Genomic DNA, 13,090 nt, shown 5'->3' with positions numbered 1-13,090 from the left:
CACAAACCCTTCACACTGGCTCTGCAGGGCAGCACCGCCCAAGGTCTCCTTGGGGCCCCCCATCCTCAGCTCCCAGAACCCCAAATCCTGCCAAATCCCTTTGCTCGATGAACTTTCCCACTTCAGCTTTTCATAGCCACCCTGCTTGGGACGCTGACAACACACCAAGACCACATGGGAGCCTAATGTGGGTTTATAAACTTGCAGATGCTTACCAAAAAACCCCGAAAGTATAAAATTTACATACGGGAAATTTTACCTGGGAGCTTTGAGAAACACATTGATGGAAAATGGCTTGAAGGAAAACCATGCACTCACCTTTCCCTGTGACAGCCATATCTTAGAATTGACCTTGCTAGCCCCTCCCCCTCCCCAAACACCACCTGTGGCTGTAAAAGAGAGAACCTGTGAACCCAGCCATTTGCTGGCATGTCTGCTAATAATAGATGCTGCAACAACAAAAACAAAAACAAAAAAATCCACCTTTCCCATCTCTGTACACATAGTCCCGTCTCCCTATTCCCATTCTGCCCTCTCCCATGACAAATTCCCTAGCCCCTGCCCTGCCTGACTTTGCCCTTTCTGCCTAATAAAAAGAACTTAGTAGTAAGGCAATCTCACCATTTCTTCTCCAGCTGTTTGTAGTTGCCTTCTCAGGTTGTTCAGTCCAGTAAACCTGTTGGCCTGCCAAAATCACCTCTCTGCCCTTTTCTTTATTTATACTCCTGATCCTTGAAATATTTGCTTCATATTTCCTTACATTTAGTGCTGGAACCCAGAACTTAAGTCATAGAACATTCTCATCCTTGTGAAAAAGTCCTCCAATCCCTGGCAAGGATTATAGGAGCTCTGTGCCAGGACCTGGGGCAAAGATGAAGTATACTATTACAGTTTATTTTGGTGCCAGTCCCCTGGTATTGTCTGTCCTTGTACTTTTTCAACGCTAGCACTCTACCAGTTTAAGCCATTGCACCACTTCTGGCTTTTTGGTGGTTGGTTGGAGAGAAGCGTCTCATAGGCTTTCCTGCCTGGGCTGGCTTTGAACTTCCATCCTCAGATCTCAACCTCCTGAGTAGCTAGGATTACACACCTGAGCCACTAGCACCTGGCAGACAAGTATATTATAATTTCACAGTATCACACCCAGCTTCAACAAACTTCCTCGTGCATTGAGGAATGCAATGAGGAGGGATGGGGAGAATGAGGGTGTCAGAAGGAATGCATGAGTAGCTCCTCCCAGAGAACCCCCTACCACCTTCAACCTGCGCTCATCCATGTGATCGATGTGGTGTTGCTTACCATTCACCCAGATGGTCAGGACCTACCTGCAGCAGTGTGGTCCAGGAAGGGGTCATGTGGTGGGGCTGTCCTGTCTGAGCCTAGCTGCTTTGACTGCTTTGACTGCTGTGTGTGTGTGTGCGTGCGCGTGCTGAAATGTCTGGGTTCTAGGACCACAGAAAATCCTTAATGGAGGCTCACACCCCTTCCCCCAGAGCCACTTTGTAATGGCATCCTGCCTTTGGCCTGGAAGCTACCAGCTCACACCCCTGGAAGCCACTAAGCCTTAAGTCAGGTGAAGCAACTCCGCCACAGCGCTGCGGTTGTGTAATTTCAGACCCAAACGCTCAGGGTTTTGAAGTGCAGGTGCGGCCCAGCCCAGCAAGCCCGCCTCACCCCTGCCCCACCCACCCTATCCCAGGACTTGAGAAGGGAGCCTGCACCCCAACACAGCCTGAGGGGACAGGAGACTCCGTGACCCGCGCTGTAGCTGCTGCCTCTGAATCCTGGCCAGCTGGCCTCATCTGGCCTCACCCATGCCAGGAGAGGGCTGGAGCCTCCTCCTGTGGGGATGGGTGGTGTGGACGGGATGTCACCTGAGCCAGGTGAGGGCAGTGGGCTGTGGGTGGGTGGGTGGGGGATGTCACCTGAGCCAGATGAGGGCAGTGGACTGGGGGGGGGATGTCACCTGAGTCAGGTGAGGGCAGTGGGTGGTGGTGGATGGGGGATGTCACCTGAGCCAGGTGAGGGCAGTGGGCAGTGGGTGGGTGGGGGGCGTAGCAGCACAGCAGGCCCTGCAGCTTCTGGAACAGGAGGAAGTCTTGGCTCTCTGGCCGCCCGGGTGGGGGTTCGGGGACCATCCGTGAACTCGGGCTCCTCCAATGCCCAGGCCGCCTCCGCGGGCCCGCACAGGGGGGCGGCAGCGCCCTGCTGAGGGCAGCATGCACTGAAGAGGGACCGTGCCCCTGAGCCGGGGCCGGGCTAGGTCCCGCTCAGCTCCTCAGGGGGCCGGGGGTGGGGGGGGAGGCAGGTGGGGGCGCTGCTGCCCGAGGCAGATCTCGGGGTCCTCATGGCTGCCCGGCCTTCCCGCCACGGAGTCCTGCGGCCACGTGGAGCCCCTCAGGGGCCATGGGCAGCCCCGGGGCCCAGGCTGCCTCCCTCTGCACGCCTGGGATGAGGCCAAGGACGACTCAGGCCCCGAGGTCCCCCCGAGGTCCCCAACCCCAGAGGAGCGGCTGGCCGCTTCCTGCCCAGCCTGTCTGAGGAAGTGCTGCGTGGCATCCCTCCATCCCTCCGCCCGCCCGCGGGCCCAGCCACCTCTCACGACTAGAAGATGTCGTTGGGGGGTTGTGTAGTTATTGCGACCACTACGAGAACCGGATCGCTTCCCCACGTCCTTTGCACTCGGTTCTGAGCGCCCCGAGGACGCAGACCCCGGCCGAGAACACACTGGGGGCCCCGCCAGTGCGTCCAGCCCTCGGCGTGGTGCCGAACGCCGTCGGACGCCGGCGGGCGGATCCCCAGGGCGCAGGCCTGGATCGGGAAACCCGGCGATTCCAGCCCGGGAACCTGGCTAACAGGAGGAAAAGAAGCCGAAGCCTCCGAGCATGCGCATTGCACTCGCCGCCGCGGCAGCCTCATTAGGCTACAGACGGAGCTGTGAGCAGGTGCCTCGTTAGCGCAGTAGGTAGCGCGTCAGTCTCATAATCTGAAGGTCGTGAGTTCGATCCTCACACGGGGCACAATACTTTTGTCTCACCAGAGAGGAAGGAACGACTTTTTTATTCACTGCTCTTGGGCTGAGAAATTAAAAGGGAAACAAAGCAGTGCTTGCTGGGTAGACACGGACTCGACTGATTCTCGTCGGGGGCGCGGGGAGCAAGGGGGCTCAGGAGCTTTCGTCATCCTCGGCAGTGCCCAAGAGGCGAGGCCTTGAGTCACCGTCCCTTGCTTTGCCCCACGAGCCGGGGCCATCGCGGGGTCGTGGGCAGCCCCGGGCTGGGCGGCCGCGGGGACACTGTGTGTGTGGGGGGCGGGGTACTGTGGAGAGGGGTCCCGGGGTGTGGGGTCGGGCAGGGGGCCGCCGGCGGGCCAGCTCCAGTTCATTCCCGGAGCATGATGGGCAGGTCCGGGATGGAGATCCACAGGCGAGCCCCGGCCTCACGCGTGGGCCGGCAGGCGTCCCCCAGCCAGGGTCCCCCAGCCAGGGTCCCGCGGCCGGGCCTGCCTCGAGGGGCGTGGGCTCCCCGCGGGGTGGGGACGGCTGTCGGGCCGCCGTGGAGCCTCCACCCGTCCACGGACATGCGGACAGGAGGACTGCCCCAGAGATTGCGCCCGGGTGGGAGGAAGGGGGTGGCCACGAGGCCCGCCCTGCGGCACCCCACAGGAGGTCCCAGCGTGGCTCTCCCTCCGGGTGGGCGGGGATCCCCACACCCTCACTCCCCGTGCGCGTCTGCCCACCAGTGTGGGACGCACTGTGTCCGGGCGTGGCGAGGATTGCTGTGCTGGCCGCTCTCGTCCCACTCAGACTCAGTCGTGGGACTTGAGCCTCGTGGGACCCGGGCCTCGGCGCTGCCCCTGAGCTCGTCAGCTCCAGGCTACCGCCCTACCCCGTGAGCCGCAGCCCCACTTGCGCTCTTCTGGGGGTAACTGGAGATAAGAGTCTCACAGTCTTTAGTGCCCAGGATGGCACAATTGATGTCTGAGATTAAACATTGAGATTAAACCTTTTGATGCAGTGCACCCACATCACAAAGCAAGCCTTCTACTCGCCTTGTTAACTGCTGTGGGGACCAACCTGAATGTATGCGGTCCATGTGGAATGGCCTTCAGCCAATGCTGAAATCTTGCTCAGGATCAGAGAACATAGACTGGAAGAAACCTTATTACGAATGTGTAAACAGACATGAAAAACATTAAGTCTGCAACCTTTTCCGTGCCACTCAATTCACACAGGGAAATCTCCTTACCTACAATGTGGAGGGAGATTCATTGGCGGCACACGCTGCAGAGCTTGGCCAGGAGCACCAGTGCAGCGATATGAATGGAGCCATCACAAAAAGGCCAACAGAAAAGTGGAGAGAAACTTTTTTTGCCAGTCCTGGCACTTGAACTAAGGCCTGTCCTTGGGTTTTTCCTCAAGACTAGCACTTGAGCCACAGCACCACTTCTTGTTTTATTTATTTTTCTTTCTGAGTATGTGGTACCAAGGAATTGAACCTGGGGCTTTGTGCATGCGAGGCAAGCATGGAGAGAAACTTTTTGAACGGAGGCAGTATGTTGTTTTAGCCAAGTCAGCCCTTTTTATTCATAGACAATTCACGTTACAAAGAAATCACAGTGCAACTGGGATATGTCAAGAGAAGAGATAATTGCAAATTCATTTTATGTAGTTCATTAAATGTGATAACCTTTGAAATGCCAACCAAGCCCATGTGACCAAAGGCATTCACGTGGTGTCTGAAATCCAGTGTCAGCATCATTAAGAGGATTACTGGGCCAGGCCCCAGTGGCTCAAGCCTGTAATACTAACTTCTCAGAAAGAAGGGTGAGATCTGAGGATGGGTTCAAAGCCAGGTTGGGCAGGAAAATGCATGAGAGTCTTTTTTTTTTTTTTTTTTTTGCTAGCTCACGAAAAGATGATTTTTTTTTTAAAGAAAAGAAAGACAATTTGAAGGCCCCTAAATTAAAGTTGTCTAGTAGTGACATAATTTCAAGTAAAGTGATTATGTGATTAAAACATCTTGATTTCACAAAAACCATTTGGAGGCGCCTTCGTCAGAAGCGACTGGAACTCTGGAGTGTCATGTCCCGGCTGCTGCAAACCACCCTCTGTGCTCCAGCCGGAGGGGACGCAGTGGCGGCCAGGGTCGTGGGCATAAGAGTCTTGTCTACAGTTAATGACCCAAAATTGGAAGTGGAGCTGTGGTTCAAATTGACAGAACACTAGCTCTGAGCATAAAAAGCTCAGGGACAGTGCCCAGTGCCCAAGACTGACACAACAAAAAGAGAGAGAGGGAGGAGAGGGACAGAGAGGAAAGGAAGAAAGAAAGGAAGAAAGAAAGAAAGAAAGAAAGAAAGAAAAAGAAAGAAAGAAAGAAAGAAAGAAGGAAAGAAAGAAAAGAAAAGAAAAGTGATTTTTATTGGGAGAAATACATACGGGCTTGGAGAAACTTGAAGAATGTGATGGAAAGGACTTCATTTGGGCATTCATAACTCACTTTTGCAACACACAATTGATTCTGGCAGGCAAAATCATTGTTTTAGGGTCCTAATGCTTTTACATGAGCTAGAAGTTTCTAGTCCACCAAGGTATCCACCCACCAGGTTTAGACTTTGTAACTTCTGCTGGGAAATGCACACAGCTCAACTCACAAAACACAGAGCCAAGAGGACCTAGAAAACAAATGCCTAACCTTATTCCAGCACTTACCATAGTATAATTGTAGTACTTTGCCCCTTGGATAAAGAGAGCACCTTGCTGACTAAAAGTATTTGGTTCCCTGTGAGATTATCCTTTGTGCCCCAAGAATGCAGGGCACTATCATGTTTACACCCTTCCCGTGTTAAGCACTGAGCCAGAAACACCACACATATTGCTTACATCAAGTGTGTGAGCGGCTTCTTGGATCCTCTACTAATGGAAGAGTCTGGGTGTCTACAGATTCATGACACTATGTGCATCCCTGCTGGCTTGTCCTGGGGGGCAGAGAGCCAGAGTAGACCGTGCTGATGAACACTGGAGAGGCCAGGCCAGAAAGGTCACTTGCCAACTACAAAGAGGAGGTCCAGCTGCCAGCTTGGGCAGGGGCCCTGGGGGTCAGTCAATCACGAGACAGCTTTAAGAAGACTCCAAAACATTTACTAGGAAATGTTCAAGAAGGCATTTCCAAGCCCAAAAGTATTAGAATTAAACAGAACACATAATTTTCACGGGCATATGTTTTTCTATATAAAAGGGTAGTCTTTTAAAAATTCTGAATAAATAATCTAAAAATAAATGTCATTGATTGTGAATTGATCTCCCTCCCTCTCTCCCTCTGTGTCAAGGTGACACCTTCTACGTAGCCAAAACACTGTGGCTGAGTTGTCTGCTTTGAGCCTGTGTGGTGAGTCTCTGGCGGAGGTTTCTCACTTTCTTCAGAAGATTCTCTTCCATGCCATCCCATTCTGCTGTGCTTCTACTTAAAGAAACTTGAAACAAAATTTAAGGTTACTAGTAGCTGAATCTGGTAAATGCTGTAAGAATCAATACTGAAACGAATTTCTCAAACGAAGAGCTTCATAGACTCCTTAGCTCTGTGTGGTGCCACTTACCCCACTAACTATTTAACTTACTGTCAGGATTAACTTCCTGTTAGAACTTACCTGACCGGGGTGATTTAGATCTGAATTTGTAAACTGGGAGCAGAGCTTGACTAAGAGCGAATGTGAGTTCTTCAAAATACGCTCCCTTCCTCTGCTTATGGCAAGGAGACCAGGTGGCCCAGGAGGGGCCAGGTGGGAAATGTGGCCCCTGACTACTTTGCCGAGTGGCACAAGTACCGAGGGCCTGGGGTAGCAGCCAGCTCTGGGGGAGTCCAGAGTCCAGGTTCATCCAAGTGAAATGCCCGCTTCACATGACTGAGGAAGAATTTGAGAAGGTGAAGAAAATACTTTAAAAATGTACGTCTAGCTGGATGCTGGTGGCTCACGCCTGTAATCTTAGCTATTTAGGAGACTGAGATCTGAGGATTGCAGTTTGAAGCCAGACTGGGAAGGCAAGTCCATGAGATGCTTATCTCCAATTTAAAAAAAAGCCAGAAGTGGAAGAGCACTAGCCTTTAGGAAAAAAAACGCTCAGGGACAGCACTCAGACCCCATATTCAAGCCCCAAGACCAACACAAAAATAAAATACCAAGTATATGCAGACACACACATATATATACACGTCTCTGAACTTTATATATAAAACAGTGAACTTCAATTTCTGAAAAATTGCTTTCTTCCCCCAAAGCAACGTCATGTCCATATATTTTTCATTTTGCTGTCAAATAGCCTAAATGTAGCCAATTCTTTCTCTTCATTCTGAAAATCTGTCTAGTGAAAAGTTTACTTCTAGATGTATACAGTGGTGAGTGCCTGTATGGGCGGGCACTCTGCTATTGTGGGGGCTGGAAGAGGAGGACTGCTTAAGTGATCCTGGGAAAAATAGTTAGATCCTCTCTCCAAAAAACCCTGTAAATTCTGGTATTCAAAACAGAGAAGAGCTGAGACGCTCTTGTACTTCATATGACACACAAATGACTTTTGGTTTAACTCTTCTTCTGGCCCAGAATTTATAGATATATAAAAATATAATTTAGCAAAAATATTTTCCATAATTGAGGAATTCACGACTTGTTATCAGCAATGTTATAAAACTCGCCTTCTAGAGACTTTGTCCAAAAGTTTGTGCTAAAGTAATTCACAAGACTCAAGAAATTCTGTCTCATCGCTGTGGCAGCTTGCTGAACGTCAACTGAAAGTCTTCTCCTCCTTTTATTATACGTAACACTGCCAGCTGCTCTGCGGCTGATGCTGCGGCTGTATTTTGGTAGGAGTCCCCACGCGGTCCCCTCCATCAGCAATCCCCTGATGCCTCAAGTCTGGGGACGGAAGGTGGCCTAGTGGCATGAAGCCATTGGGTCTGCAGGAGCTCCCCATGCTTGGCAGAGGAGGAGATTGCAGGAGTGGCTGTGTGGCTCACAGTACTACTTTGGCCAGTGGCAGCCTTGTGAAGGGCCCCAGCACTGGGCTCGGGAGTCAGCAGACTGACTTCTCCAGGGCTGGAAGTGCAAGCGAGCCTTGCTGCCTCCACCTCAGGTTTCCCAATGCCAGGGTCCTGGGAAAGTGGCATCAGGATGCCAGGAAACCAGTTAAGCCACTTTGGTTTAAATATTGTGAAATGTACAATGACAGGTGGAATCTTTCTGATTTATCAACTCACCACGCGTTGAAGGAACTGTTTCAGAAATGCTGGTTGGCTGTGAGGCTCTAGAGAAAGAGCCCGGGACTGCCTGCTCCTTCTGCCACCAGGATGCGTCTTCTGGAACACAAGGCAAGGAGGAACATAATGTTCTTAATGGTAAAGGGTCCCTGGTGAAAACTCTACCATTCGGGAGACAAGGAAAATATAGTCTATACAAATCAAGAGCTAAGCTAGTTTGGTAATCTTTTCAAACACCTTCAATCAAAACAAAAGCTAATACACAACAAAAGTACAGGTTTTAGCCAGGCGCTGGTGGCTCAACTCAGGAAGTTGAGATCTGAGGATCGGGGTTCAGTACCCCTGTCCTGCAGCTGGGTGTGGCTTGGGCAGGTGACCACCTTCTCCTGTCAAGGGACGCCTCTGATCCTTTCCGCCTTCTTTCGAGGCCCCAGTCATGTGAGATCTAGTTTAATAGCCCTATTTGGTAACTGCCTTCATTTTTCCTCAAGTTGACTTTTCTTTTTCTTTTTCTTTTTTTTTTTGCTGGTCCTGGGGCTTGAACTCAGGGCCTGGGCACTGTCACTGAGCCTCCCTGTGCTCAAGGCTAGTGCTCTACCACTTGAGCCGCAGCAGTACTTTTGGACTTTTCTGAGTCGTTTATTGGAGACAGGAGCATTCTCCTGGACTTTCCTGCCTAGGGTGGCTTCACACAGTGATTCTCAGATCTTAGCCACCTGAGTAGCTAGGATTACAGGCGTGAGCCACCCGTGCCCAGTTTCAAGTTCACTTTTTTAGATGAACATACCATAAACTTCACTCTGTTAAAGTCTATAATTCAGTTTCAATAGTGTGGTTGTGTGGCCATCATCACTCATTTATGAACATATCCAACAACACTCCCTTCCCCCTAAGAAACCCCAAGTCCACCAGGGGTCACCATCTCTCCTGTTTCCACACAACTCCCCCATCTACTTCCATCTCCTTTTCTTTCTGGCTTTTTTTTTTTTTTTTTTAATGCATGTGGTACTGAGGAATTGAACCCGGGTCTTCCTGCATGCTAGGCAAGCACTGTACCACTAGGCCAAACTCCCAGCCCCCACTTTCATCTCTATAGACTTGCCACCTCCTGGTAATTCATATAAACAGAATCTTATATGAGGCAGCTTGGATGTCTGGCTTCTTTAACTTGACATAGCTTTTGAGTTTCAGCCATTTTGTGGCATCATAGCTCAGCACTTCATTTCTTCTTTTATTTCTGTCAGTTGTGGGGACCTGGGCGCTGTCCCTGAGCTCTTCAGCTACCACTAAGCCACAGCACCATGTCCCTTCATTTCTTTTTATGACTAAGATTCCATTATATAAATAAATCACTGTGTTTTTTTTGTTGTTGTTTGTTTGTTTGAGACAGAGCCTGGCTATGTCACCCAGGGTGGCCTGGAACTCAAAATCGCTGCCTCTATCTCATGAATGCTGGGATGGCAGACCTGCATCACAACCCCCTCATTCCTCATCTGGTGGATACGTGGGTTGTTTCTACCTGGCTATCATTAACAATGATGCCATAAATGTTGATGTGTAAGTTTTTAAATGAACCCATGCTTTCAGCAGTCCTGGCATAGACCCAGAAGTCGGACTGCTGAGACATTTGGTCACCATAACCTTTGGAAGAACTGCCAAATGGCTTGCCAAAGTAAACGCACCGTTTCCCAATTCCCACAACAGCGTTTCATTTTCTTTGGTCCTCATCAACACTTGTTATTATCTTTTCAATTATAGTCAACTTTGTAGGTGTGAACTGGTATGCCATCATGATCTGATGTGTGTTTCCATTTTTTTTCCTATTGTGGCTCTTTTGTTCCCTTTTCCCTAATCATTACTGAAATTTAATAGGAAGGAAGGAAGAGAGAAAGGAAAAGGGGAGGAAGGGGAGGAAAGGAACAAAAGAAGGAAGATAAAGTAATGCACATACTACATTATTCCTAAAAGACAAACAGTAGAAACACATAAATGTCCATCAACCCATGAAATACTAAAAATACATCCTACAATGAAATAGTATTTAGTAGTAAGAAAATAAAGCTGATTCATGCTGCAACATTGGAGAATCAAAAGCTCTATGCAGGGTAAAATAAACCAGACATGAAATATCTTAATGATTCCACCTAAATGGAATTTCTTGACTAAGCAAATCTAGAAACACAAAGTAGATTAGGGAGGAGAAAGGAGGAAAAATTGGGAGTCTTGAATTCATGATCCTCTTGTTTCAACTTTGCAAGTGCTGGGATTACAAGTATGTACCACCATGTATAATTTGAATAAATTTCTAAATAACAGCACTACAATGTATACTGTAAATAGGTAAACTGTATGGATTACACATGATTTGTGTGTGTGTGTGTGTGTGTGTTTGAGTTTTGGCTCAAGGCTAGCACTCTATCACTTGAGCCACTTCTGGCTTTTTCTGTGTATGTGGTACTGAGGAATCAAACCCAGGACCTCATGCACGTTAGGCAAGCATTCTACCACTAGGCTATGCTCCTGACTCTATATATGATATTGTTTTAATATACCTAATAAAAAACTGAAGCAGTCTTTCACCATTTTGATTTTTTCAGTTAATACTATTGCAAACTTTGTACCAAACCTAATGCTTGATTATATTCTATAAGAACAGCCTTCATGTGGACTGGGAGTTTGGCCTAGTGCTTGCCAACTATGCACAAAGACTATGCACCATTTCCATCTTTTTCTCAGGACTTTATTGAGAAAAACAGTCTGACAGACTTTCCTGCCCGGGCTGGCCTCCTGAGTAGCTAAGATGACACGCATGAGCCACTGGTGCCCAGAAAATCATCTATTTTATGTATGTATGTATGCATGTATGCATGTATGTATGTATGCATGCATGCATGTATGTATGTCAGTCCTGGACTTTGAGCTTAGGGCCTGAGCACTGTCCTTGGACTTTCTCAAGGCTAGAGCTCTACCACTTGAGCCTCAGCACCACTTCCATCTTGGTACCACATATGTAGAAAAGGCCAGAAGTGATGCTGTGGTTTGTGGTAGAGCTCTAGCCTTGTGAAAGCCCAAGGACAGTGCTCAGGCCCTGAATTCAAGCCCCAGGACTGGTGAAAAAAAAAAAAAAGCCTTGAGAGGACGTTGAGGCTACATCCTTCCCACCCCCAAAACAGTGAGTATCTCTGAGTAGTGATTAGCTGAGCATCTTGGAGTAAAAAGGCCCAAAATACAAGCATAGAATCTGCAGGTAGACAAGGAATGCGTACGAGCACGCAGACTCACCTTTAGAAAACGGCCTCCCAGCATGCTCTAGAACAGCACCCAGCTCCTGCCTTAAAAACCAGTGTCTAGACGCATCTGAAAGGGCAGAAGCCTTCTTTTCTGATCTCAGATGGAACTCCTTTTCTTCAGCTTCCTTCCACTACACACAGAGAAGGATCTTCAAATGGTGGAATGCAGGTCCCATGGCGAATAGGCCCTGTGTCCGCCCTCTTCTCTTCATTCCTTCAAAGTCAGGGCAGGCAGGGCCTGTCTGATATTGGGCTACATGCAGTGGAAGAACCTTGAGAGCAGAGGCACCTTTTTTTTTGCCAGTCCTGGGGCTTGAACTCAGGGACTAGGCACTGTCCCTGAGTTTCTTTTGCTCAAGACTAGCACTCTACTACTTCTGGCTTTTTCTGTGTATGTGGTACTGAGGAATCAAACCCCAGGCCTTCATGCATTCTGGGCAAGAATTTTGCCATATTCCCAGCCCCAGAGGCACCTTTTTATATCACTCAGTTCTCCAGAGTTCTGTGAAGCACAGAGGTAGCTCCTGACCACTGCTGAAATATCAACTCATTTCTATAGGTTTCAAATACAAGATCAAGCTAGCTTTGCATTAATGACAATTAAATTATCTAATTTTGATGTTATGCCTTACTTGTAAAGTTTACAAAACCCAAACAACTAAGTCTTTGACCAGCTTTAAACAGTCAAGACCATATAGAAGTCAAGTAATCTTCATGAGTCCCTGCTTTTTTACCTGAAAATAATTAACTTAAACTACTAACCCAGTGCCAAGGTTCTAGAAATGCTGTAGATTTTACATGGAAGCCCATATATGATTTTTATAAACAGAAGACCAATTTATTAAATAAAAGCAAAATATAGCTGGGCACTGGCTACTCAGGAAATTGAGATCTGAGGATCACAGTTGAAGCCAGCTTGGGCAGGAATGCTGTGAGATTCCTATCTCCAAGTAACCATCAGAAAATCAGAAGTAACTCTGTAGCTCAAAGTGGGAGAGCACTAAAAGTTCAGGGATAGTGACCAGGCACTGAGTTCAAATCTCACAATCGACCAAAACCAAACCAAACAAGAAAAACCCCATGTATATAGGCATGTATATATTTGATTTCCAAGGCCACATGCAGTTATTACCTTTAAAATCCACAACTTGGAGTCGGGAGTTTGGCCTTTCTGTCTTACCTCCTGGTGTGAGGCTCTCATTCTCAGCTATTCCTTTTTTTTTTCACACCCCCCCCACCAGCTATTCTTTATCATCTAAGATGACTACTCTAGCCCCAGCCATCACACGTACACTGCAGACAGCAGGAAGAAGGAAGAGCAGGAGTGTAAAATGTCCTACCTTCCATCTGAGCCAACTCCGATTTAACTCCTTCCCAGAAGTTCCATATCTCATTTTAGATGGCTATGAAAGTTGCTGAGAAATGTATTTTTGTAGCAAGGAGTATTATAATTCCAAAGAAAATTAAGAAGAATCAAAATGGAACTTAAAGGGACAACTGTCATTCTGTGTCACATATACCTAACCTCTGGTTAGTCCTCCCAGCACTCTGGGT

The 13,090-nt window shown here is 48.4% G+C and overlaps 1 protein-coding gene and 1 non-coding gene across 2 annotated transcripts in view; one reads left to right on the top strand and one right to left on the bottom strand.

Annotated features, from left to right (window-relative positions):
• Nucleotides 1–2,947: 2,947 nt before the first annotated feature.
• Trnam-cau (transfer RNA methionine (anticodon CAU)) lies at nucleotides 2,948–3,020 on the top strand. The gene has a single exon. It is a non-coding gene; the product is annotated as a tRNA-Met (tRNA).
• A 2,370-nt stretch (nucleotides 3,021–5,390) lies between these two features.
• The window catches only part of Tbc1d31 (TBC1 domain family member 31), a 58,710-nt gene continuing 51,010 nt past the window's right edge, over nucleotides 5,391–13,090 (bottom strand). The window contains exons 20-22 of the mRNA XM_090339337.1: nucleotides 11,509–11,667; nucleotides 8,247–8,325; nucleotides 5,391–6,471 (exon numbers count right to left, since the gene is read on the bottom strand). Coding sequence (XP_090195463.1) covers nucleotides 6,338–6,471; nucleotides 8,247–8,325; nucleotides 11,509–11,667 — 372 coding nt within the window. The 3' untranslated portion in view covers nucleotides 5,391–6,337. The remainder of the gene's footprint in view (nucleotides 6,472–8,246; nucleotides 8,326–11,508; nucleotides 11,668–13,090) is intronic.

This window comes from Megascapheus bottae, chromosome 9, assembly GCF_031878675.1.
Source record: "Megascapheus bottae isolate mThoBot1 chromosome 9, mThoBot2.hap1, whole genome shotgun sequence".
In the NCBI taxonomy this organism is placed as follows: domain Eukaryota; kingdom Metazoa; phylum Chordata; class Mammalia; order Rodentia; family Geomyidae; genus Megascapheus; species Megascapheus bottae.
The sequence above is the reverse complement of the archived record's forward strand: the minus strand, read 5'-3'. Positions and strand labels throughout refer to the sequence as shown.